The following is a 27,828-nucleotide window of genomic DNA, read 5'->3' as shown; positions in this document are numbered from 1 at the left end:
TTCTGCAGCGCTGTGATTCAGGAGTCAGCCGCGAGTTCACATGGAGACCACCATCAATAGTTTATGACTTGCATTTAAAAGAAGGCTGAGGAGATCTGTTCTGGTCAAGGTAAAAGCATTATCGTCTGTGACGGAATCATACATATAACCATAGACAGGAAGACTTCACCCACCACACAGGAGTGAAACCACAAGCTTTGGAAAAAGCTGATAATCAGAGGGTCCACAGTGTATCAGATCAAATGGAATATTTGACAAGATGGAGGTTCTGCAGTAATACCCGTAGGAGAGTTTGAGAAGTAAAAAGACTAGAAATGTTGTACATGCCCCCCAGGATGAACTTTGCATCAACTTTGGTAATCCCTTCACTTTCCGGTCAACATTTTAATTTGTCCAAATAAACCAAAAACTAATGACATTCATCAGCTTTATTTTGTGTTTAGTGCTAATCAGCAAACGTTAGCATGCTAACACACTGAACTACAATGAACATGGCAAACATTATACCCACTTAGCATCAGCATGGTAGCACAATGGGGGCGTGGTAGGATTTAGCCCAGCATCATATTAAGTTCGTCGCACACCTCTTACTTTCTTGTCTACAATGAAAAAGTCTTTCACTGTAGTTATGGGTGTGAAAGTATTGTTTTGTAGTGAGACAGACGTTACAGACACTAGACAGTTTGGTTATTTTCTTTCTGGGTATCAGAAACAGCTTGTGTTTGTATCTTCAGACAGACCAAATTCCTAACTTCTGACACTTCCATGCAACTGTTTTGTATTTCATTTCCACTTGAAGGTACCAAAGAGATAATTTCCTGCATCAGCTCCCAAACTGTATCCACTCAGCCCAACAACTGGCTCAGGAATGCTGGCCCACATACACAAAGACAGATGTCAGGTAATGGCTGAACATTCCCTGGCAGTAATTCACTATTTGAAACTTCAAGCGACCACCGAATCATGTTTTTATTAGGGTGTGGACTGGATTTCACCTTTCAGCACAGCACTATAGCTGTCATGTTGAAAACTGCCTCTTCTGCAGTGCTATCTGGAGGCGACTTTCCCAGTAAAACATCGTGAGACATCCTTTGGTGAGTTAGAGCTGGCTGCTCAGCCCAGTATGTTCAAAAAGTCAGTCAATTATGAGAGAAGGGAACGTTACAGCGACGCCAGCATGTGTTTAACGAGCACATACTGTCATTTGTTAGAGCGAGCAGAAGTGGTAGCCTGAAGTGATCCTGTTAGTGTTTAGATTGTGCAGCCTCTAATAAGGATGGTCATGATTAAACCTAATCAATAATCTATTATCCAGGCCTACTCTTGATTGTGTGCAATTTCAATCATTGTTATCAAACTGATTCAATTTACTGGCATGAGATCTGTACTTTGTTTCAATTACCAACATGATTGCAGCCCCTGCTATTGACTTGTCATGTAAATGCATTGGGAAAGCAGGGAATAGCACACATGCAACCTGTAAGACAGCACGATAGTCTGCTCTACCTTTGACAAACATGTTCAATTACGTCTGGAAATGAAATCCACAATTTGGCAAGGCAGTGAACCCAGTTCATTCCACTTTCAGTTGCCAGGAAAATATTTGTGCTCACAAGTAGCTGCATGTTGGAGGAGACATGATTTCTCCGCAACAACAGCTGCTGAGCGAGTTAGTGTTGAGACTTCCACCAAAATACACATTTTGACAAATTACCAAAAAGCAAATCCTCACTTCTGCAGAGATAGGAAAACGTCTCGGGTATTTTAGGGGGGAACTTTTCATATTTCTCTTACTATGACTGATTGTATCGCACTCTATTCCCGTCCTATGAACCCGCCACCCCTCAACAAACTGATGTGCTGTCAGGTTTGATAATGTCTGGTCGCAGAGTGGAAAACATTCATTTTATTTAGAGAAAGTTTGTTGAGGCTGTAAAACCGTTTTTCTTTTGATGTGAATGAAATCTAATCATAGGAAGGTATTCCTATTTTAAAGTTTGGACCACACTTTCCAGGGATCAGATATTTCTATTTTGAACAGCTGACCTCTCTTTCACTGTCTGCTAAAGTAGAGCAGAAGCCTGTGTGTAACACTGTAGACCCACCCTCCTTAAACCTGCCTCCCCATGCATGATGTCTCAACTGACTCATAACTTAAAGCTGATTAAAAGGGTCTCCTCCTCTTCACCTACATCTCCCATGTGAGACTGAACTCAGGCTAATTAGTCAACTCAATAAAGGATCATTGCTTGCAGCTGGATTCACCTGCTGATGTGGAGAGAGCAGGTGAGCTTAATACCATGAGTATGTGGACTTTCACAGATGAAACCAGTGAGTTAAAGTGTTGGTTCAACAACTCAAGGATCTAAACCATTTTAAAGTATTTAGGATTAAATGCTACACACCAGACTTTTATTCAACTTTGAGTAAATGGCCATCTGGTTCCATAACACCTTCCCAATTATCTACAAGATTTGTTTATGCGTTTAATGGAAAGAGGGCAAATAAACACCAAGTTAATTTTTCTAATAAATTAATGTGCATCAAAAAGTCAGGCAGGCACAAGAAGCAGGTTAAGTTTCCCCCCCTTAGGCTGGCCTTAAGCTAATTGCCATCCAATGGTTATTGGTACCCTTATGTGTGGTGAAATGCTCTCTCACACTGGCTTAGCTGTACAGCCTCTGGAGGTTATTAAACAAGGACTGGACCACAGTGCTGTTAGATTGGAATACCTGAACAGGCCATGTGCATCATTGTTCTGCTTTAAAAGAAGAAATGGAAGCTTTCTTGTTGTGGCGATGTCTCCACGGCGTTTAAATCTACTGTGCTTTCCTCTTCAGAGGACCATAAAAACAAAATGATTCTGAGAGCAATTAAGGTCACCAACTCTAATCTGAACTCAACAGTGTTTGAAACATCAAGAGTGTCTCCTCTGTGGTAACTTTCACAATAGAGATTTGTCTTGCAGAGAAGCTTGGGAATGCGTCTTTGGCTGTAAAGTGACAGGATGGTCCGGGGTCACACATGGTCAGCTATTCTGCATCTTTACATTCCCCAGCGACCTACTCCCGTGGCCCAGTCTGGCACACTGTGCTGTATCAGATTGCATAGTTGGCCACAAAAATACTGGTTGTTCTCGGTGCGCGCTCATCTCTCCTGTCATCTGCATTTCTTCTGGTTTGGCCGATTGTTTGTTGACTTCAGCTGCTGTTGTCAGTTTCTCAAAGATTCCAATTCTTTTTCTAATGTCTCACAAAACGTCTTTCTCTTCCACAAGATAGAGTAGAAATATGTTTGTTTAATCAAGCATGTAATCATTTTTGAGCTTGAGCTCCCCAAATTTCATGAGATGTCAAAACAGACATGTTTTTCAGCACAGAAGAACGTATAATAAACTTAATTCATACAAAAACACAGATACAAAGTGACTCACACTAATTTCAGGTATGATGAAGCAATAGAAATTAGGTTTGTTATGATGAGAGTGGCGAACGGATGTTTTGCTTTATGATAGTCTTTTATTTTAATTTCTGTGGATCAATGTTGCAGCTCATCTCGTCTCCTTCAGGACAAAAAACTGTAGTTGTCTGACTGACTGGTGTATCGTATACAACTGGAGTGTTCACAGTGTAGTCAACATGACCATGGAAGTCCCACGGAGTCCATAGAGAGACCATTCAAAGCCAACAAAGGCCATAAACATCAATAAGTCCACCTCCTACGAGTCCTTGGCTCTACATACGTCAGAAAGACGATTACAGAAGTCAGTATGAGTCAAAACGTTGATCCATAGAATTGAAAATAAAAAAACAGGAGCATTGTTATGAGCTTTCTCCTCCTTTCTTTAAAACAATAGTTCAACATTTTGGGAAACACACTTATTCGCTTTATTGCAGAGCGTTAGATGAGAAGATCAATACCACTCTGATACCTGTGCAGTAAATACAAAGCTACAGCCGGCAGCCACTTAGCCTAGCTTAGCTTAGAGTAATTTAGACAGGAAATGGGGCATTTTGTACCCTCGGGCGGAGCCAGACTGTTTCCAGTCTTTGTGCTAAGGTAAGCTAACTGGCTGCTAGCTTTAGCTTCATATCGTACAGACACGAGGCTGCTGATCTAACTCTCGGCGAGAAAGCGAAGAAGCGCATTTCCCAAAATGTCAAACGACTCCTTTAAAGTGTACTTAAGAGCAAGCGCCTCAGAATCGGATCACTTCATGTTTGTCTCTTTCTGACTTCTATCCCCAACCTGTGAAGAATTATGTGTAGAATCCAGCCGTTAAATCCAACACCAATGAAGGTGAAACCCTAAAATATAACTCGGACTCCCGTCTCAACTGTTCTACATGGCTGAACGTATTCATGAACTACATCTTCTGTGAGACAACAAACAGCAGATAACAGAAGTCAATTAGTGAAGGAAGAAATTAATTTTCATGTTCTCACTTCACAATATTTGATGAAACTATGCTGAACTTTTAAGCATCTGTTTTGCCACAACTGTGTGAAAGATTCAACACATGGCTGCACAAGAAGCTTTGCAAACCAGTGACGTGTGCTTCAGCTCCACTCTGCAGCTGTTCTCTGCTTCGTGCTACTGCAGGCGGCCATCCTGTCAAATCAAACTTCATGAGACACATCATATCCTCTGGTTATTTTAAGCCTTCATAACCAACGAGATGACGACATTTGCTCTGGCCTCACTGGGATCTGTGTGAACCACAGCACATACAGAATACACGCCCTCACACACACACAATCCCCACCCTGCATCCCCTTTCCTCCCCCTTCCTTCTTTCGTCAACCTCATGTGAAGCAACATGCTCTTTTGTTGGTTCTGCCGTCTAGCTATATTTATCTGGTGCAGGCTATTCCGGACTGTCATCTGCCCCATCCCAGACCTGGTGCTATCCCCAGCCCCCTTGATTCTGTCTGAACCCAGCCTGTAATGAGGCTGTCTGGCGTCAAATTACTCAGAACACTTTATGCTCCCTCAGCGGTGCTGATGAAGATTTTGGGAGCTGGCGCAGATCTGCCTTCATGTCAGCATGCTGTGAAAAGTGGCCCTCCTAACTGCAGCCTCCCGCTGCCATGTTGTGAGAGTGAAAGAGCAGGAGACTAGCAAAATAGGATGTTCATATTTATTTTACGTACCTCAAAGTCATCCTCATGGAAAATAAAGACAATTCTTGGTGAAGTCATCTACCAGGTGTCAGATGTTTGCCAGAATCTCTTTGTTAAACTTTGTCTGTGACCCAACATTTTACTTCAGGAGACTCACATATCACAGCCCCTTGCGGCTAAAGCTCAATCCCCTGGTCTTGGAGCAAAGGCTAATAACGTCTCGGAGTCAAGAACTAATTAGAAGCACAAAAAACTATTAGTTTGGAGTCTGATGTCTCATGATTAACCACTGCGGCCTTGTGCTTATGAGTCATACACCCTCTGGGCTGGAGGGAGTCCCCACACTCGCAGTGGATTTCTCTAAATTTAAAATAGTGAGTCATATTCATGTGCGAGCTCCTGTTCCAGCTGGACTAAAGTCTCTGAGGGGTAGTGCTATTTAGAACAAAACTTAACGTGTGAAATGCAACATACACAGATGAATATTAAAGACATTTTGCTCTTTCATTTGATGTATTCGAGGCACTGCCGTGTGTGGCTTACTGTATATAGAACTTGCTTAAAAGAAGTTCCCAGGAGTTGGAGGGTTGCTGAGAAAGCAAACATGAAACACATCTGATAACAAACTGCTCTCTCAGTCCCTGTTTCAAGAACTACTTCAGACCTAAAACTTGGCTAATTGCAGCACACTCACATACTTTCACCACAGTTGTTTTGTCTATATTAGGTAAGAGAAGCGGACGGACAATTTGATTAAAGCCTCCAGCTTTGGCTGGCTACTAACTGACCAAGTGGACTCCAGATGTTGGAGTAGAAACCTCAGGCTTTTCCTAACACGTCTCAGATGAATCAGCCAAACACTGGAAACATTTCCCATGATTCACGCTGCTTTTCCAGTTCCTTAGCAGCCTTTTGTTACCCCATTGGCCACATCAGTCTGATTGCACTGATCAGGGCATGTGAGTTACATGCGATGCAGAGTGTTCAACAGAGCAAGCATTGTTCTGGAATCTGATTTAGATATTAATTTATGTCATATGATGATGTAAGATAACAATATCTGATGATGTAACCAGTTGATAACATTCACGATAAACATGAAGGAAAGATCTTGAGAGCGGATCTTGGGGGGGAAAACCGACTGAGTAATTAATTCATTGATTCCTTTGGGGTAAGAAGACATTTTGTGATTCCATTTTCCTTTTAATTTATTTTCAATGGATAAGAGAAACAATAGCAGCCAGAATAGAGCTGATTCCTCTTTATTCAACCAAAAAAATGATAACACAGACTATTCTCTAAAAAAAAAAAGAAAAACGGAAAAAACCCATAGAGGCCACTCATATCAAGACATCTGGTCATGCATAATTCCTGCTTATTGAAATCTTGGCAGTTCTGTGATGATGAGAATTTTCTCTGGAGTTTTCATTTTGGGCACTAAACTCCCCAACAGCTCTTATCAAAAATAAACATGCAGAGTTCAGTTGCTGCAGTAGAGGAAGAATATAAGCCTGTCTGTGTCAGGGTCATAACAAACACTGATTTTAAATGTTCCTCTTCAGGTCTAGGCCCCGTTCTGGTCCTACAGGTATCCTACTGTGCATGACGTTATCACAGCTAGGTAGGTAGTATTTGTCTTTTGGATTTTTTGCATCCCTGTTGTTTTGTTTTATCATGATTTTCTTGTATTTTACAGCGTTTACTCTTTATCATGTTCTGTAATGGACATTAATCTTATTCTTATCCATATCCTGTTGCCTGCAGCTGCACAGACCCAATATCCTCAAAAATATCATAAATCAAATCAAATCTTCTCAGAGTTTGACCAAGGACACAAGTTTAATAGGACTTCTGCTGTGTCCGCTGCAATATCTCAACGGCTGTTTGATTTCAATTCAATTTTGAACAAACATTCGTGGTGTCCATCCCATGGACTTTGTTGAGCCCCTGGCTTTGCCTCTAACATTTTATTTGTGCAATTCCTACATTTCTGAACTAATACCTGCCGAAAGCTACTGGCATTCCCGTCAACCTCAGGTGAACTTTGTGTGTAGTGCTAATTAGCCAATGTTAAAACTAAGATGTGAACAAAGTAAACATCATACCTGCTAAACATGTGAGGATTGTCACTATAGGCATGTTAGCATGCTAAAGTTAGCCTTTAGCTAAAAAGCACTGCTGTGCTTAGGTGCAGCCTAACAGAGCTGCTAGCATGGCTGTAGATCTTATTGTTAAGTGAATACAAAGTGAATCAAGTATCTTAGTGAGAAGTATGATGAGTATCTGTCCAGACTTTGTAAAATCTGGTGTCTTGTAGCTGTGAAACTGTTTTAACAATTGTGAGGAGAATTATGAATGCTAAATGAATGCCCTTCAGCAAGGCATTCAACTGCAGTCCTCTGGAGTAACTGTAGACTATTTTCCTCCTTCACCCAAGCTGCCCTCACCCCACACTGCTGCTGCTGCTGTAGGTAAGACTTTGTCCTCAGAATTGCCTAAAATTGCACGGTGACAAGGTAATCACAGTTTAACAACAATTTGAAATCCCAAATTGCCACTCACAGAGCTGAAATCTGGGTGTAGACCAACCGTCACTAATCTGCTGCAAAACCCCCCTCCACTGACTTATCTGATTGACAGGGAAAGGGTTAAAACAACACTTCTCGACACCATGAGATGGCCTTTGACCTTCCACCTAGGGACAGAATGTGTTTATGTACAGAAACTCTTTTGTGCACACACCCAGGGCTAAATGAGGTCTGTGTGTGGGCTGTCTGCCCGCTCTAAGCAGATCACGGCCCTAAAATATAATCCGAGCAGCCTGCCGTTGACAGCCAGCAACCTCAAAGAGAGCGATGTGGGAAAGATCATCTGCCAGGGGAGTATAGAGTCCTCAAGGCGAGGGACATCTCTTTCTTTTCCAGTGTTCACAATGAGAATAAACGGAGCTATAATATGTGCTTCTGAAGTCAGAGTCCTCTGCTTTAAGTGCGACAACAAGACTAGTGACACATTCAGAAGGAGGGCAGAATTTCTCTCTTGTTCCGGAAGCATTGTGCATCTGGCACATCTGTAGCCCTGTGAAGGATCATCACATGTTTCTCCTGATTATTCTGATGTGTTACAACTTTGGTCTTATTTTTGAAGTTATGGCCATCATTCCTGTCATTATTCATAAAGTTATACTCACCAAGTTAATTGCTTCCATCAAATGGCTATAAAGAAGTCAGATGGGGGAGGGGGGGGGGGCATGAGCAGTCAGATGACCCGACTGGCTTTAAAGAAACCCACAGGCAGGGCCGGATTAACTAACAGGCCCCGGGGCAAACATTTGATTTATTCAAATCTCTTCTTCACCATGTATGTATTTGTTTGGTGATTTAATTTAGCACAACATTATTTTAGAATATGATATTATATACAAATACACTACAAACTGAAACAATAATGGTGCTGAACTAGATTTTAACTTGGGACTCCCTCTACAAGGCTTTGGGGTTCTAGACCAAACCATGTTGCCCAGTTGGTAGTCTAGCCCCAAGGTTAACCAAATCTATATGTATACAACAGTTCACAGACCGATCTACCATAATCATTGTTGCCGTGTGCATTTTGGGTTTATTCACACAGTTTTAAGTGGTTTCCGTCGTCTGTCTGATTGTTAGACCACTGACCACTGCTCTGCCTGACTTCTATGTAGGGATGTCACTGTTTCAAGACGTCAGCTGTATCCTTTGAATAGCTGTACTTCAGTGACATAAATGATAAATCAGACATCAACCCTGGCTTTTCTAAGGCACTCTCTCTGACTTTTAGCTGACATGCTTATCTGACTACAGCGGATCACTGTGAATGGGCAGCAGTGTCTTGCTCAAGTACACCTTGACAGGAGTTTATGCTGTTACAGGAGTCAAGCCTCTAACATTTCCATTATGGGACCGACGCTGTAATGACCGGGCCGACATGCTGCCCACCCTGTTGCTGCGGGTCAGATTTAAAATTCTAGTAGTAGCAAGATGAAGTTACAGAGTGGGAAGGAGTGGGTGAGGCAGGTTGCCTATACAGCTAACTTTGGATTCTTGCAATGATGTTTGCCTCGGGCCAGAACCCCCCAAAAATAGTGAATAAACCATGACTCACTGCCGGATAAAACATCAAGAAGGCAGAAACGTATCATATTAGAAAAGTTATCAATATTGATTGTCTTCCATGCTCAGAGATGCTATTAGAGTCTCATTTTTGCCAAAAGAACAAGCAACAGTGACTCATGTACCGCTCTTAAGTTTTAGAAGAAATGCACTTGTTCTTTTGTGCACATTTTGTTCAAGTCCACTAAAACCAGATTATTCTCCCTCCTGCTCCTTGTCAGTCGTGACAATGTGAGTCACTGTATTCTGTTACAGATTACGTTGTCGTAAAGGTTTGTGTTGGACGCGAACACTGAAGTGACTGAAAATAATAATGACATGTAAAACTCACTCCTCAGACATTTCCTACAAAGTTTAAGTGACCATTTGTTTTTTGGACATTCAGTCCTTCGGTCACATGTGGAGGGGTTTCCATAGAGAGGAAGCAGGCAAAGGGCTGTGCATTCTGCTCCTCATTTATAAACACTCTGATTTTCTTGTTTGGATTTACTCCAAATACCCCATTTCTATTCCAACCTAGCACTGCGTTGTGTTTAAACTAAGAGGTGAGGGGAGGGTCACAAAGTGTGTCTATGGGACCAGCACAACCAGCAGAACACTAATCTCATCAATTTCCCAATGCAAATATTGGACTTATTAATCTTCTGTGCAGACACTTGTAGTCACACCATTCTCCCAGCCAACTCTCAAGGAACACATGGAGGCCTTGTATACAGACACTTCACAAAGCCCAGGCAAATTTCATGTTTATTTCTTTCTTGTTGCCATAGAGACATTATACTCGAGGGGAGATAACAGGCTCATATGCAGTCTTGGGATGCAAATCCCCTCGTTAAGCTTTGCAATTGAAAATGCAAACACATTCAAGAGCAAGACGTCGCTAAAACACTCACAAATGTGCATAAACCATTAGACAATGTTTGTAGCCCATGTTGTCGTATTATTATATTTTATTTGAGCAATTCAAGACAAGCATCTGCAATTCGGTGTGTGGTAACTCAATCGATGCTCTTACAATGTTGTCTAGTAGCTTTTTTAACACCACACATGTCTAATCTCATCATTAATTCTGCCGACCGAGTTGGACAGAAGTTTTGTTTTCTCCCCATTTCGTCTGTCTGTTCATCTGTCAGGTCGTATTTGTGTTTTAGAAAATGCCAATATTTTATAAATGGATTTTCAACACAAGACAAAACTAAAGACAACAAACAGAAGACTGAACAGAAGTTGCTGATGGGGCAAGAAAGAAGTTATTAACTTTATACGCTGTTTGGCCAACAGAGGGGAGCGGCGGTGGACGTGGCTTCCTCAGGAGCACATGACTTCCAAAGAGATTTGCATTACAACATCAGACTTTCTGTGCCTATCAACAGACAGCAAAACAAGAGAAAACCTCTATCACCAGGCCAACCAAACAACACATACACTGGAGAGCAATTCATGGTTTGGAAATGACTGCCTTGGATATTTTTCCAAACCTTGGTAAAGTGGCGGTTCCAGGGCGGCCTTACAGGCCACTGCAGAGATACAGAGCTGCAGGCGGTTTTAAACACTCTGAACAGGAACATGTCATGTCCAATTTCAGATAGAGCCATGATAAAGGGAGCATCCCCTGACATGGCTGCTCCATACTGAGCCCTGCACGTTGTCGACTTTCAGTGTCAGAAAAGATGTGTCCCTTTTAAATTCTGTGGTGAAATGATATCCACTGATATGCAGGACCTAAAGGGGTTGGCAGGTGTTTAGTAAGCTTGGGTAGGTGAAAGATGGTGTCATCAATCACTGAGGCAACGCTGAACCGAGGGCCATGACATCACCAGCAGGCTAAACGGGCAGGTCTTCGAGCGTGAATGCTAATCCCACATTTTCTTCATATATTCTATGCGAAGAGAAGATTATGGAATTGATTTGTTGAGCTCCTGCTTATGCTCACACTACATAATAATTGTTCCTGAGGCTGCTATGTGGGCGGAAGAAACACGATGTGGTAAGACTATGGGAAAGTGGTAGGTTGAAGAAAACTCATGGAAAATGTTATTAGAGGGGAAGGCTCGCTGCGCTGCGTTCAGGATTTGACTCAGTTCACTTCTGCTACTGAGCAAGACGTTCCTGAAAGCAGGGAAATCAAGTAAGAGTGGGTGCAGGTAGACGACTCCTGGAGAACGAGTGCTTCTGTAGAGGAAGGTGCCAGTGAGCTGAAGATGGCATCTGGACGTCATGTGGCGCTCGGCCTGTGACATTTCAAGATGTAAACACAGGCAAGAAATGAAACCTTCTGTGAGGCTTCTAGGTAGTTGGTGGAAGAGTCCCCCGACAGCTTGCGGCAGGCATTTTGTGCAGCGCAGGGGGGCCAAAATCTAATCAGTGACTGGGTACATCTGGTCAACATTAGCATTTAGTTCTCCAGGGTCAGTGGGTGAGGACTGTTCTCACTGAGGCAGCGAGGATTCTGCCAGCAGATAATTAGATGAGGAGAAATTGTTCCTTCATACAGTTTTCCTGTTTTATTCTGCCATCATTTTGATTAGAGGAACATTTGGTTTTAGATATGTGGAAAATTACATGTACTGCATGATTTAACCAGACAGCACAAACTATAACGCTAACTACTGTACGTATGTCTGCATTAAGAGACTGCACACTGCCATGCAAAAGGGTTTCTTGTCAGCAAATGCAATGTGACCACACTCAGACAGCTCACTGTCTTCTCCGTGTACGGCTAATTCTTTAGCGGAGGTGTCGCCGTCACACCAGTCTGTGGGGTTTATCTATAAATGAGCAAACAGAAGGGCAGATGACTCTTTTCATGCTTGTGGCGAACAGATCACAGTGCTGAAGAACTGAATCCAGCTCTCCAGCTGAGCTTTGATTCTGTGCCACTGAAACAAAGCGTTACTCCTCCGTTCAGATCAAGAGCCACTTTTTCACTTTAGCTGCCAATGAGACACTCATGGAGAGGTTTGCCCGGACTTAATAGGAGTGGAATTTGCAGTGAGAGTTCTGCCAGCCGGCGGAAGACAATGGGCTCAACAGCTGTTCTAAGTCCAAGGCTGAAACTGCCAACTCGAAATTTTGCACCGAGGTGAGTTGGTTAAGCTGTTCGGAGACACTGTCCCACCCAAACACTGTACGTCCCACACTAACTGTACTGCCGCATCATGTCACAGTGAGAAAGGTACATCTGTAGCTGACTTTACTCATGCACTATGGGGCCATTGTATGGGCCTTGGCCTTCCAGCATCCCCCTCCCCATCACACACACTGCCTCTCTCACTCCCTTACTAGCCCCTCTCACACACTTTCATCTCTCCTCTCTGGGTGGATAAGGAGCAGCACTTCCCTCTGAAAGAGCCATTCATTGCTGCCGGCAGAGGGACCTCAGCTCACCTTCCTAACCACAGTGGGCTTCAGCTTCACTGCCTCCTGCCTTTTGGCAACACACTTTCAATGCAAACATTCTCAAGGTAAAAGCGCTCTCACACTCAGCCGGGCACAGACTGAAAGGCAAAAAAAACCCCCCTGCATTAGATTAGAGACCGACAGATGTTGTCTCAGACCTTGGACCAGGTCAGACTCTTGGCACATCTTTCCCCTCGTGTATTGAATTTCATCCAAGAAAAGGAAGGTTCCACTGCTGAGCAACGAATGGCATTAAGACTGTGAGAGTGGACAACCAAAAAGTAAAGAGAAGAAAATACCACCTGATGTGGTCGTTTGCTCAAGACATTATATTCGAGACGTTAAGTCATCGGCTTGTCATGCTTTGGTTTATGCCTCAGAAAGGGACAGTGATCTGATCTCCTGCTGTGCATCTCTGACAGAGGGGAGCAGAAGGAGGGAGCAGGACAGGGTGATTTGTAGCGACACTTACCTCCATGACTGGGGCTGGGGAGGCAGAGCAGCAGGGTCAGGAAGGCACCCACCAGGACTGAATTCAGGGCTCTCATATTTTCGTGCTGAAAGTTAAGTCCTCCACTCTCACGTTAAAGACACTCCATTCAGGAGGGACTGAATGAGTTTCCAGTTTTGGGACCTGCTACAGGACACTCCTCTATGTGAAGGGGCAGGGCTGGGGAGGGATCATGAGAGGGACGCCCTCTTTTACCCCCCCACCCCTCCCCAGCACACTTACACACACACACACACACACACACTTCTTCTAAGACTGGAAAATCACATCCTGCCTCCTGCACTTACACATTCATCAGTTAAAACAAACATATTTATACACATTCACAGATATCAGGTTACAAACAAGCCTCCTGAGCCACCCCTCAAGTCAAAGACCCCCATATCAGCTCTACCTCCCTGCCTCTCCGTCTGGCCACTCCTGAATTTGTAGAACTCCCTCCTTTTGTCTCACTCAGTAATTGGAGTGGCCTTTGGAGACCAGCGGCTGCCTTCTGCAGGGATAAACCTTTTACTTTTAATTAAAGACAAATCAGGTTGTCCAACTCTCCTGGTGTTTTATCTTCCTAGCCTTTCCCTTGATCAATGTCTCGTTCTTTATGTTTTTGTTCAACAAACCTGCTCCTGAAGCTAATTAAGCTCACACGCATGTTGTGTTGGGTCTCCCCTATTGATAGGGCAGGGACAATGGAAAAGTTTTACCGCTCAAGTTATCTAAGGCACTCAGAGAGACTTTAATCGTGGTGAGTGCTGATGTTAATTGTTCTCCACTTGGCTTTAACTTTCATTTCTTTGGTAACGAACATGCACACACTCCTCACAAGGATTAGTATTTTCTGGTTGAACGCTCAGATTAAACCTCAAGTTCAGTCTCAGAGCCTGAACGTTCAATTTCACCTGTCTCACAGTCAGCTGGTTGTCAAATTACTCCTCGTTCTTTCTGACAGCTGAAATGGGAATACAATTAGAATTTCCGAAACACTTCCTCTCAGGTGTGGAATAACTTCACAACAGTAATTCACTGCTGAGTGCAGCCTATGCCGTTCAATTAGAGTTTTTCTTTTCAACTGAACAAACAATTCCTCAGAAATTATCTTCAAATTAGCTGGCATATGAAATATGATAAGCCATTCCAAAAGAGGAGTATGAGAGGGGCACTTTCTATACTTCTGTACTTCTCATTCATGAGTGAAACTGATATCCACGCAGGAATATGGCCTTCATCTGATTTCTCGGATCGGTGCAGAAAAGAACTCGTTCTCCTTCAAACAAAATCTGAATGTCAGGTTTCTTTGGATCAACAGCACCTCCAGTGGCAAATAACGTGTCAGCTCCTCACTGAGGTGGCATTCATTTGCTGGGAAAACAGTGACGATGAAGTGGACCTCTCATCTCTTTACTCTTCACAAGGGTGTGAGTGACTGTAGCTGTGAGAAAACCTGTAAAATACCACATGGCACCTGTAACGCGACACTATTTATTGCAGGAAACCTTTTCTGACACCACAGCCTCCCTGATTATTTCAGCATGACACGAGCTACAATTAAAATGCTCCCTTTGAGCCGCAGCCAACCGCTTGCACCGATGACATACTCTCGCCTCCCTGGGGATGCATAATTTGCCCTGGAGGGATGTCACCCACTGGTATGAGTGGGTTCCCGCAGTATGTGAGAGCACAGGCAGTCTTATGTAATCCGCAACATCAGTGGCCCCCCTTAGCACAAGCACTTCAGCTGATGCAAGAAGAACCTGCATTTATCAAAGTAAGTTGATGCAATTCATGTGATTTTGTTGGCTTAATAATGCATGGACAGGCTTGGATTGAAGGTGTTCTGTGGAGTCTTAATTGTAAACAAACAGGGTTTTGTTTACTGTCAGCTATTCTCATCAAAATATATTATATATATCCTAAAGGCCTGAAAACATGTTGGATGCATTTCCCACCTCATGAAACATCTGCAACCCCTTTAGTGATCTTCTGGAACTTGTACTGTTTACATCAACACGCGCTCTTCTTCTTCTCATCCTCTTTTATAGCTGCATTGCTACGTTTTATGGTGACATTTGCATCAAGTTAACCTCCTGCTCATGTTGTTGTGTATGTGCATCACACGCAAGATAAAAACAATATGAAGACCCACGTATGGAAACATTACAGTACAGAAACACTAGTGGTCAAAAACTCCATAAAGTACCTTTAAAGCTGCATTCGTTGACTTGGGGGCAGCAGAACAAGCTGAAAACAGAACGTCTGACTGATCTAAAATCCACAGTCCTGTTAGCTGGAGCTGATACAAGGCTTCAGAAGCCTGACTCAGACAAATCAAGGTGGTATCTTCCAAAACAATCGTCTCGTTGGTGTGAAATTCCCTCTTTTTGTTACTGTTGCAGCTCAGCAAGGAAACACAGAATGGACATTATGTACTGCTGAAGCCGCATATTAGCTTCAGGTACGTGCATCTTTATATCCTGAACACGGACTGTGGATTCAATCCCCACTCTCTTACATTGTCATGTTTCCTCACAAAAGAAAAGCTATCCTTTAAATAGAAGGATAGCTGTGCACTTCTGCAACAATATACAGTATTGGATTCTACCATCTCACCATATAAACTTACTGTTATATCTCAGTAACTTTCCTGAGCTTGGAGGCAGTTCAGGCATTCTTATCGGATCTAATTTCTCTCCCAGTTGATGTGATCTTCACACAGAGCAGTAACTTGGGACATTTTGCTGAAATATCACCTCTCAAGTCGTCATCGGCAGAGCGAAGAAGCTCAGCTTTCACCACACGGTCTCAAATATCACCTTCGTGTGTTGCTGCAGCCGTCTGGCCAGACCGCCGCTGCGCCCTCAAAGCTCCAGACTTGATTAAACCGCAGCAAGTATGTCAACGTTATTCTAAACCTTTTTTTTTCCCACCGTCAGGATAAGAACTTGAGCCAAATGCCAGATAATCACAGCGGTTTGTTTTGATCACCGTGATTTACTGCTTTTAAAATACACTGTAATAATCTAGTGGCCCCTGAACAAAGAGCTTTAGTGGCATTGGACCCCGCGGTGGGAAAATATTACAGTTTCTTAATAAGAGATTCTTAATTTTGTCCAGTAGATTTCACTTTTCTGTGCCTCTTCAGCTTTTTGTCTCTTTCGTGCAGTATAATAGCTCACTTTCATTCACTCAATTGTTTGCTTATGTTTATATTAATCCACTCCTCACTATTTTCTCCACTTTCCATGATAATCTATACTGAGAATAAACTGAAACCACCTGCATAACATCAATGCTACCCGTGCGGTATATGCCTGAAGCATGGACAGGATTTTATGAGTGGAAACGTTTTTGAGGAGGTTGCAGGTTACAGCCTCTGTCATTTAACAGCGAAGGTAAACACTTTGATGAGATGCTGTGAGAGAAAGCAGCGCGCCGAGAGGCCAAGTTCATTCTATAGAGGGCAAAGAAGGTTCCTTTCACAGTGTAATCTCTTCTAGATCAGTGAGAACTGTGGAATAGGATGAAACAGTGAGAGGGGAAACTAGGATATGATTACAAATGTCTGGTTTTATTGGCATCTACAGCAGCTTTGTTATATTACAAATAAGAGCAATTGAGCAACAGATTATTTATCTCTGTTTTGATAATCGATTCTTCATTTCAGTCATTTATTCTATTACAAATTGTCCCAAATGGCAATAGTTATTTCGATAACTTTTATTTTAAAAGCATGCAATCCCTGCATCTGCATCCGTATTTATATACTAACTTTCTACTCTTACTACTTGTGGCCTGATGCACTGCAGAGATTTTATGAATTTTAAGTGTTTCTATCCTGGAACAAGCTGTGGAGTCCAGAGAGGAATTTGTCACATACAGTATTAAGATAAGATTAGGATTCCAGCTTCTGTATATAAATGTGTACGTGGGCTCACTGCCAAATAGCTAAATATGTCCTGCACTGGAGAAGTGAACAGGCTTATATGGATTCATTTCAGTGGAATATTCATTCAAATTAATCTATTTTAAGCGGTGAGAATCTATGTCCTCCCAACCCTCAGAGGTAGAGGTGTTAGAGTGTGATTAACAAGCCCAACACTGTCAGAAAGGTGTTGATTGAGCTCAGATTTTGAGATCGGAGCCTGATGTTGGTGTCAAGCAGTTAAAATGAAGCTCTGAGAATTACTGGGATTAATTATTATCAAGTATGAAGGGGTAGTTTAATCAATAAATGATTTAGGCCGCATGTTTTGCGCCCAGTGATTTTCTACCCTGACTGACAATAACTCACATGACTCATTTTCAACTTTCAAAGGACTCCCAGTGACCAACAGCCAACATCTTCAGATGATACAAAGCCTAGCGAATAGAGCTGTTCAGGTTCTGTTGTGTGCTGCAGTCGGCAGAGTTACTTTCTCGCGGCTGGAAGCCTATTACAGTCCCTTTTTGACAATGCAGCGTTGTCGGCAGCGTCAACTTAATTTGCTTTTCTCACCTCAGCTAATGCATGACACCACTGGAAAAGCGCTTGACTCATTTGCAGTGTATACACATGTAATGCTGCGTCTCCCGCGTTTATTAATGATGCTAATTCCTGTCACAATGTTTGTGTCACCTTCACTTTTTTTTCAAGTTCAATAATGACTTGTTTAGACATGTTTGCTCAAGGAGAGGAGAGGATTAAGCTTGCCAATCAAATAATTCCACACTCTTAAAAGTGATAGAACTTGATAATAAATGTTTGCAGCTTAAACTGTTAAACTTCATTTCAGGGTTTTAATCTCTATTAGCATGTCGTTTTCAAAGGCACATGGTTTAGTTTATCTTTTCCCTGACAGCTTTGTGACTGTGAATCTCTGTCCGTAATGCAGCGCTCTGGGGCGCATTGTCTGCAGATACATGCGATCCTCAGGTATTAAATGATGCTTCTGGAGAAAGAAAATATGAACAAATAAAACAAACACAAAGATGCATGGAAAATGGAGGATAAATAACTGAGCAGAGGTGTCAATGAAAACAATCTTAGAGTTGGTGATGAATTTGTTCGAATTCCAACGTTAAGTTCTAACAAATATGCTTGCTTTGTTATAGAAAAAATATTTTCCTTGTCACAAGCATAATGCTGTGAGGCATAACATCACAGCTGATCATCTAAAACTGGATTTTCCCTCCATCAAAGCCAACAGATCATCAGTGTGACAGTGGGACAGAAATCTTTCTAACAATCAATTGTGTGCCAGAGTCAGCATGTACACAAAACTAAATTCAGAATTTCACGCGCCGTTTCACTTGATAAAGAGAGGAATGTCAGCTGTTCAGCTGTTCGCAGATGAACTTGCTAAATGGAGGGGAGGATGGGAGGGTGGCAAACATTGTTACTGTAACACTGAGTCCCCCTGCTGTGCTCTGAGCATCACGGTGCTTTAAAGCAGCAAACATGCAGCATGAAGGAGACGGAGCATCTGAAGCAGCTAGTTTTCTTTGGAGGGAGAGCCAGGCAGTGATCGAAACACTCAGAAAAGAACATTCAAGGCACATGAGACTGTGAGGCTTTTTTATTTGAAGTAAAAGAAAACATCCTTTGATTTCTCACTTGAAATCAATAAGTCATGTATTGCAGCACAAACAGGAGAGGACTGCAAATGGAACTCTAAAACTGACTCCATGCAATTTGTAAGATACTGAAACTCATTTACAAATGCATCTCACAAGGCTTTTGTCTTGGAGTGAATATAAAGCTCCAGGCAGCATCCGGTTAGCTTAGCTTAGCACAAAGACTGAAAACAGGGGGAAACAACTCTATGCTTTATGTGTATTTACCCTACAGACATAAGAGTGGCATCGATCCCACTTTACAGTACAATAATACAGCAGATAACTGAGCAGCAAAGATATGAACAGAAGATGATTAGTAATGCAATCAAAGATATGAAAGATACACTGTCTTCATGCTGGTAATAGAATCTCACCGTGATATCGACCGGAGGTTTGCTCTTTTCAGATTTACATATTTACTGTCTGGTGGAATCCATGATCATCAATCAATATTATCTTTTCATCCTTGCAGAACATTTGTCTCTCACTTCGTATACATGCACAGTAATGCAGACGCCATTCTCACTTCGCAGAGTTGCACTTCTGAGTTCCTGAATTGGAGACATATATTTATATCACATAATGTGAAGTGATGGCGCCGTTTGAATGCCAAGATGTGGGTGGTGAGACACTCGTCTTCACAGAGGTCAGAGAACAGCCTCGGTCACACCGCTGACTACAGGCAGAGAAAAGACTTGGCTGCACTTAGTTGTTTGTGAATAATACAAAGTACAACAGTGTGTTCATGGAAGAGGCTGCAGGCTTCTTCTCTAATATTCTTATAGTGACTAATCCATCTTAAAAGCAGCCTTGTAACTTCTTCAGCTTGCCATTAGCACAGACTTCCCTGTGAAGAGCAGAAATTAGCTTCACGGTGCACATAGGAGACTTAAATGACTTAATTACCTTCTATTCTGTAACCTTGATTGAGGATGGCATGTGGAGACCCAGTATCATTCATTTTGATATTTAAAGAACCCTGCTGGGAGCCTAAAAGATGTTTGACTGTCTTCTGTGTTTGCGCCAGACGCGTTCACACACAAAAGACACACTCAGATACAAAGCTTAGCACAGTGCGACAAGGCGATTATTAAAAAAGCTCAATTTCAACGCTCTCAGTGATTCCGTGCATCCTCTGTTCTTGTATTTTCTTTGAGAGTGGCGCTGGCACCTCCCATCTATGCTTTGTGAAAAAGGAATGAGGGTTTACACCGTGTAGAGTCCCAGAGAAAAGTTTCATCCCACACTGAAAGTTAAAGCTGAGCAATGCCTACTAAATAGAACTGTACGCTGCAGGAATAAAGAAAATATCATCAATCTATTGGACAGCCTTCACATCTGCAGCAATTAGTGGCTTTTTTTTTTTACTTGATCTCATCATGCAAATGCTCTGCATGTGCTGAGTACAAATAAACTCCGCTCTGAGCTGCAGCGGTATGTAGGAGGGATGGGATGCAGCCGCTGCACCACCGGGGAGTCGAGCAGAGCTCTGAGGTCAAGAGAGCACTTAGCACTGCCCTCTGGTGGAGGATCAAATGAGCTTTGATGACCACCCATCAGGACTCTTTGCCTGCACACACTTGAATGTGTAATTACAATTATTGTAATGACTAGATTGTTGCAAGGGGCATCTTTTTTCCTACGAAAGAGTCTGATAGATGCATGACTCACCAGACTCTGTCATGGGAAAAGATCCTCATATTAAATGCTTCCGGTTCACAGAGTCGGCACTTTCAGTGTTGTCCAGTGACATCAGACCGCTCTTGGAATGAATCAGCCATGTCAACAAACATTGTGGTGAATAAACATTCAGTCATTTCCGGTGTGCTGTTGCATTCACATGCAGGTCAAGCTGAGATGGTCAGAAACGCAAGGTCGGTCTCTGAGTCCCTGGGAACAAGGCGGAGCAGGATGTTTGTGAAGTGAATTCATGGATGTAATTTCATTAGTTAGCTGTGGTCAAAGGTTGTCATCACTAAATGGCATCTGAATGAATCAGAGAAAATGATCTTGTCTCACATGAGCGGTGCGAATGCTGCGTATGAGAATGTGTGTCGCCGTGGTAAATGTAATGATTTCTCACTATTTGCAAAGGACAGCTGGTTCTGTCCTTAAAATCCTGCTCTTGTATTAATAAAAATCTCACCACAGCTCATAATTGCAGTGACATTTAACAGTGAATTGTATTTTCATGCCAGCAATCAATCTGCAAAAGGTTTCCCATTTTTCAAAAGCTTCCTTTCTTATTTCATGAGCTGTGTGAACCCATGTGGCGGTCCACTCACAACAACAGTACAACATCCCAGAGTGATAGAGGAGGTTCTGGTGAGAACCATAGCAAGCTCATGCAAAGTGCAGCATGAATGGTTTCTAAATCACTGGTTTTAGAGACGGCCTCCTGTGGGCTTCTGCCGGACCTTGATGCCTTGAACGATATCGACGGTGACGCTTGAAAAGCGGTTTTGTCCACAGAAATGGCCCCTGTGCAAAGACTGAATTTGTTCCTACTTAGACAAGTTCAGTATATGTTACTTAAAAATATTGAGTTTGATTGCACGACTGAACCGATCTTGGTAAATTGTACTATTATGACGAGATCACTAGAACAACTTTTAGCCTGGACCACAGCAGCACTATCGCACTCTGCCAGCTTCATTCATCTTGTCGGGGCATTATCAGGACTCGTTCATTGAGACGAAACAACCGTTTTCACATCTCACTGAAGGAGTTTTCTCCTCAGCAGCGCACAAGTTCTAGACGAGTTATCTGCAGTCAAAGACAGCTGTATTCTCTGTTTAATATGGACCGGTTCAGCTGCTGACTGCAATGAGCTCTCCTTTCATCTGTTGAGTTGTTCCAAAACGTATTTGTTTGAATTTTTAATGTGACTTTTGGAATGCTACCACGATGAACACGGTCCTTTGGGAAAGTCGGCTTGTTTTGATTTTCTTTAGGGAGAAGGAAGAATTTATTGATGCGCTTTCTGTTCAGCCCCGATGAACATCTTCACGAAGCAGGTTTCTCTGGTCAGCTGTTTGCCTCCTTACTGCAACAGACAAAGGTGCATTTTTCTTGTTGTTGTTGTTGTTGTTGTTGTTGTTGTGGGGACTGAAGTTATCATAAGTTCATATTTTTGTTAAGTGCGTGGTGTCCAACAGAAATCAGCTGCCCTGTCTGACGGAGGTTTCCAGACGCTCTTCTTTAAGAGTAAGTAACTATATTTTATTCTGTTTCCTGTTTTAGGCCTTTAATGCTCAGTGACTCCGGTTGGTTCACTAATAAACTGGGAGCACTACTTAGAAATGCAATATTACATCTTTTCTTCTGTCTCGTCTCTGTTTTAGATGTCATGTTGGACTCGTCGGGAAGCTGTGACCCAAACCCTGGCCTTGACCCCATCCAGAGCAGGAGACAAGGCAGTGCTGGATGTCATGGATGAACTGAAGAAGTCTCCTGTCTGGTCCAATGTATGAGCTGCACCTGGACTACACATTCTGAATTTTCTTGACTCACATGAATGATAAAGGACACAAAATCGAAGAGGAGAATCTTCTTATTGTAACTTAAAATGCTGAGTTGAATAGATGGAAATTAGATTTTACTGCAGACTTTATGTACAAATAATTGGGCTTTTAGTGAACTTAACTTGTTTCTTCCAATCTGTTAGCATTCAATTCAATGTCACTGGAACAAATTTGTTTCTCCGGTATCCATTACTTACATTTTCTAAGTAAAGGTTAACAGTGTGTGTGGAGGCGTGTATACAGTATGTGTGAAGTCTCTGCAGCCCTGTAACTCAGCTCTATGAATACACCAATGTTGAGCCAGTTTTTTATGTGTTTGTGAGTTATGGTGTTTTTCCCCCAGCAGACCTTGGCTGTCTCTCTCTCTCTATCAATCGTTACATCTCTGTCCCTTGTCCTCCTCTCCCTCCCCCTGTCTCTTCCTCTCTTTCTCCTCAGTGCACCGGGGCCATTGTAAAACACTGGCCTGAGTCCCAAGCCCTCAGGAGGCTCAGGGGCTCAGGGTTGACTGATCGCTGGATTTCATCACAGGCTCCAAGAACGGGGATTGTTCAAGAAGCTTTTCCTTCCCACTGAGACCCCTGTGGATTAAGGATTCCTGGCTTCTGTTGCAATAATAAGGCCTCACACACTGCCAAAAGAAAATACTGCAGTAAAGCTCCGCACTGCTTCAACTGTATATGCTATGCATTGCCGCATTTTGCCCCTTCCAGTTTTTTATTTATTAATCTATTAGTTTACCTCCAGCCAGGGGCAGAGCGACTTCGAGAGCAGTGAAACGCCTTTCATCGCATCTGTTTTGGCGTATATTTTAGCACCATGGACAGAGAGCGCCATCATTAGTCATTTGTTTAAACTTCACAGAAATCAAGGGGTGTTCAAAACACAGCAAAACAAAAAGGCAAATTTGTTTTCAAAGTACCACGCAGGCTGATTTCAGTCTTCAACAACATGTTTGAATTCATTCAAAAACACCTACAATCATCATCTGTCCAGGCTGTTGGGCTCTTGTCTAAAGCAGCTGGACAAAATGCTTCTATAACACACTGTTGAAAATCACAGAGGGGCGAACGAACAAGTTCCCTCACTGACACTCATATTCACTGATTCGGACCTATCAGGTCTATTTTCTTCGCACGGACAAAGAGGCCTGAATGAGTGCACATGGTGCTTACAGTAGATTGTAATAATACATGCATACAATGATCGTACAGTGCGATACCTTCAGACATAACAAGCTAGATGTCTTATATTGTGGAAGTTTTCTTTTGATTGACACCTGCATGGAAAAACAAAACAAACATATATAATAGGCATTATTTCTAGCTTGAGTCGTATTTCTAATTAAACATTTTACAATCTTGAGTAAAAGGTCAAGATTCCCGCCCACATACTGACACCAGTGTATATATTAACACTTCATACTCAGACAACAGCAGCTTTGCAGCAGCTAAACTGCTCCAGTTATTTATTTGTTTATTTGATAGGGACAGAGCACATTAATGATCATCAGTATAATAATAGAACATGTAAACATGCCAGAGTTAGCAAGAATGCTAATTTACATCCAAAAGGAGCAGAGGTTCCCCACGTCCCTCTTCACAAGCACTTTATTAGTCAACTCTCAGTTGAGTGCTAACAGAAAAAAACGAAACACATCCTGAAGCCGATAAAGACACTAAGATGGAGGGAACGAGGCTGAAAGATGATAATGATTCTTTTTCTCTCAAAGGGACATGAAGGTCTGAAGTATGAAAACCGCAGTGTTGGCAAGCACACAGCCTCCTGAAGTTTCCTTGAGCAGGTAGGAAGTTAGGAAGACCCTTCCTGCCCGCCCTGGGGGTGCTCCAGCGTGTCCTCAACATCACATTATAAATAACAAAACAAATAAAAACTTCACTAATTTAATTACAATTTATTGGGAACGTTGGATGAGATTAAAATAGATAACATGATGTGAAAATCTATAAATAATGATATTGAATTATTGCCCACTAACCCTAAAATAACACAAGTCAAACCAAATATTTTATTGACTGATAGGAAGCTGAGGACAGCCAGCGTTTGGTCAGCAGTGGTGCTGAAGAATAAGAAGAAGAGCCACACCATCGAAATCGACTGATGGTGACAAGATTTTAAGCTGTTCAATGTGCTGCAGCTGACAAGCTAATTAGCTTCTGCTACTGACATTAAACTGACGTAAGAACGGGTTCTTTTCCTAAGTATGTTTGCTTGCTAGCTGGTGCAGGAGGTCAAGGTCCAACAAAAGACATGTCTTCGTGCTTGTGGGAGAGAAAGATAGTGTGGGATGCAGTTCAAAGTCTGTGGCTCTTTTGGGGTTTTGTCACAGCTGTTGTGTCTGTCAAGTGTCACCGTCAGCAAGTCCCAGGTAACGGTGGTAGTTTCTGCTATATGCAACTATTAAACTGAAATTATTTGATTGACTGTATGCAAAAATTTCTCTGTCAACGTGGACAGAAAAAGTATTTTGCACAGACGGGGGGCACAAAAACATATTTACTATATAAATACACTGATTTTTCCAAAAGAGAGCACACGTCATTTACAGAGCAGATGTTTGTTGTAGCAGAAAAAAACCCTGCGATTTAATTTCAGTTGTTTTCAGCGGAGTTGGAGTTTAGTAGAAATTCAGAAATAAAGACATGACACAGGGGACGAGGTGGAGCAACCAGGACTGAGATTGGGACCAGGCCACTGGCAGCCGCCTCCACACGGTGGGCTCCTTATGTGATGTTGACTGGCTTAGCTACAGCAGCAGTACTTATTGCGAATGGCATATGCAGGCGGCTGCCATCGGGCTGCAGTTCCAGATGGCTCTCTGCAGTGTTTCTGACGCCACGGCCTTCTCCATGCAAACTAGTGGCAGAGGCTGACCAACATTAGCTCTTTATGGAAGTCAGATTCCATTAACGCCATTGATTACATTATTGTAGAGTGCCTCAAACTGCCACTGCCCCCTCATCATCGTGCTGTCCCTCCCGCAGTAAAGCAGAAAGAATGATCTGCGTCTTGGGCACCGTTCTGGAGGCAGCATTTCAAGCCTGAAATAACCAACTAATGCGAAGATGTTTCATTTTATACAGAGGAAGAATAAAGTAAATGGATTGTTATGACAAAGTAGGACTCGATCACCAGTTCAATAACACTACTGACATGACCAGATGCTAAACCCTTCGGACTCTCGGGAACTTAAATGTAGCCCTCGACGCCTAAATAACGCCAATACAGCAACCGAGTGTCTCCGTGCTGAGGCTCTCAGAATGGATTGATCTTACTGGCCTCCATCAACATGAGCAGTGAATTCTAATATAAGCCGGTGTGAATATAACGAGACACCGCTTCCATCACACAATAGCAAGGATTACAGAAGCCTACTTTCCTGATCTCCCTAAGGTCAGAGGAAAAGTAATTGCTGGACTTTTGCACTTGATAAAACCAAGCCGGAGACAAATGGACGGCCTCCATGGTTTCGCCTCAAAGTAAAACTAGTCAATAATTCCTCTGTTAATCCTTCCTCCTTGCTTTGAGATCTCGAAAGAAGGACTTGAAAGACAATTAAGAGGAGGTGGAGAGGGAAGGAGGTGGATCTTGATTTTCTCCAGAGAAGAGACAGAAGTTGCTTTGTGTTATTCTGTGATTTGGATTGTGATGTATTCTGCTTTCTACTGTAGACGTGTCAAACATCAAACAGCCCTACGCAGGTCTACTTTCTCAATACCTATCCAGAGGCTGCGAGCTACTGTGGAGAGCCTGTTTTACTTTCTAATGACAAAGTGCAAAGTAGTATTGATTGCTTAGTTTTTCTTTAAGTACCGCCATATTGACTGGACTTATTTAACCATCCTTCAGAAGCAGATCTTGTTTGCAGATGGAGATAAAATAGCTGCAGGTGTGAATATTTGGTAGGTCTGTGCAGTCGTATGTACACTAATATACATGAATATATAGGCAGCTGTCCAAAGACTTTTTCCCAGAATGCCTGAATGCCAGTGGATGCACTTGAAGAATAAAAAGGCCTCATTTACAAACCGCTCTTACACAGTTTTCACGAAGAATCTGGCGTTCACCGATGTTTTCATATTCTTATTTGTTCTTAGTGAAGAGCAGAATGCACACTCAAAATAACTGGATATAGTGTTTCCTGTAATTCAACAGTTGTATAATATCATAGGATCTAAACTACAATAATATTTTAATCATTTATAATATTCTTTAATTTTATTTTAGAATAAAATAAACAATACACTAACACTTCAACTTTCAATATCTTTATCTTTTAAAATGTGGATGTTTTCTTTAAGTGTGTAGAGAATGTGGCCAGTGTTGAGGTTATTCAGACGTGGGGCAGCTGGACGGGACCTGGAGGTTCAGCTAATGGCAGAGGGTTCCACCTCAGAGGGTTCCACCTCAGAGGGGTTCCACCTCAGAGGGTGGCTGCCTCAGAGGGTTCCACCTCAGAGGGTTCCACCTCAGAGGGTTCCACCTCAGAGGGGTTCCACCTCAGAGGGTGGCTGCCTCAGAGGGTTCCACCTCAGAGGGGTTCCACCTCAGAGGGTTCCACCTCAGAGGGGTTCCACCTCAGAGGGTGGCTGCCTCAGAGGGTTCCACCTCAGAGGGGTTCCACCTCAGAGGGTTCCACCTCAGAGGGTGGCTGCCTCAGAGGGTTCCACCTCAGAGGGTTCCACCTCAGAGGGTGGCTGCCTCAGAGGGTTCCACCTCAGAGGGGTTCCACCTCAGAGGGTTCCACCTCAGAGGGTGGCTGCCTCAGAGGGTTCCACCTCAGAGGGGTTCCACCTCAGAGGGTTCCACCTCAGAGGGTGGCTGCCTCAGAGGGCTCCACCTCAGAGGGGTTCCACCTCAGAGGGGTTCCACCTCAGAGGGGTTCCACCTCAGAGGGTGCCACCTCAGAGGGTGGCTGCCTCAGAGGGTTCCACCTCAGAGGGTGGCTGCCTCAGAGGGGTTCCACCTCAGAGGGTTCCACCTCAGAGGGGTTCCACCTCAGAGGGTTCCACCTCAGAGGGGTTCCACCTCAGAGGGGTTCCACCTCAGAGGGTTCCACCTCAGAGGGTGGCTGCCTCAGCGGCAGTTCATCCAAATTAAATCAAACCATTGTAGTGCCCTTTTATTTTGGGGGGTTTCAATGTAATGTTTGGTCTTTACTGCAAAAGCAACTGTTTTTATATTTGTGTTTTTTATGCTTTTTAAACACATGGACACATATTCACAAAATGAAATCCCCGGCCGTCAGGTTTTACACACTGGTGTTTACATGTCCCGTGGTTTTACAGCTGATATAGAGAAATGGACCGTCAGACGCGCACTACTGAATACGGATCTCCACTACTGAATATTTTTATGTATAAATACACACTACTAAATACTACTTGTGGAGTTTGGTGCTCTACCATCGTTAGATTTTCGTTTGGGCATTCTTGACTTGGCTCTCAACCTCCCTCTTCAGTTTGTGTGCACAGCCCTGCAGCCTCGTGTCGCTGTGTGGGGATTGGCGGGCG

General features: G+C 42.9%; 2 protein-coding genes across 2 annotated transcripts in view; one reads left to right on the top strand and one right to left on the bottom strand.

Moving 5' to 3' along the window:
- cspg4 (chondroitin sulfate proteoglycan 4) overlaps positions 1–13,218 on the bottom strand; it is a 64,942-nt gene extending 51,724 nt beyond the window's left edge. Inside the window, exon 1 of the mRNA XM_070907825.1 lies at positions 13,143–13,218. Within this exon, the coding sequence (XP_070763926.1) occupies positions 13,143–13,218 (76 nt within the window). The remainder of the gene's footprint in view (positions 1–13,142) is intronic.
- A 13,408-nt stretch (positions 13,219–26,626) lies between these two features.
- Positions 26,627–27,415, top strand: LOC139286202 (basic salivary proline-rich protein 4-like). The gene has a single exon (XM_070906936.1). It carries the CDS (start codon positions 26,627–26,629, stop codon positions 27,413–27,415), a length of 789 nt encoding a protein of 262 aa, XP_070763037.1.
- Positions 27,416–27,828: the final 413 nt, after the last annotated feature.

This window comes from Enoplosus armatus, chromosome 6, assembly GCF_043641665.1.
Source record: "Enoplosus armatus isolate fEnoArm2 chromosome 6, fEnoArm2.hap1, whole genome shotgun sequence".
Lineage (NCBI taxonomy): Eukaryota > Metazoa > Chordata > Actinopteri > Centrarchiformes > Enoplosidae > Enoplosus > Enoplosus armatus.
Note: the sequence above shows the minus strand (reverse complement) of the source record. Positions and strands in the feature narration are given on the sequence as shown.

Excerpts from the sequence above, each read along its gene's own strand:
- LOC139286202 (XM_070906936.1), top strand. The coding sequence starts at position 26,627 with ATGTGGCCAGTGTTGAGGTTATTCAGACGTGGGGCAGCTGGACGGGAC.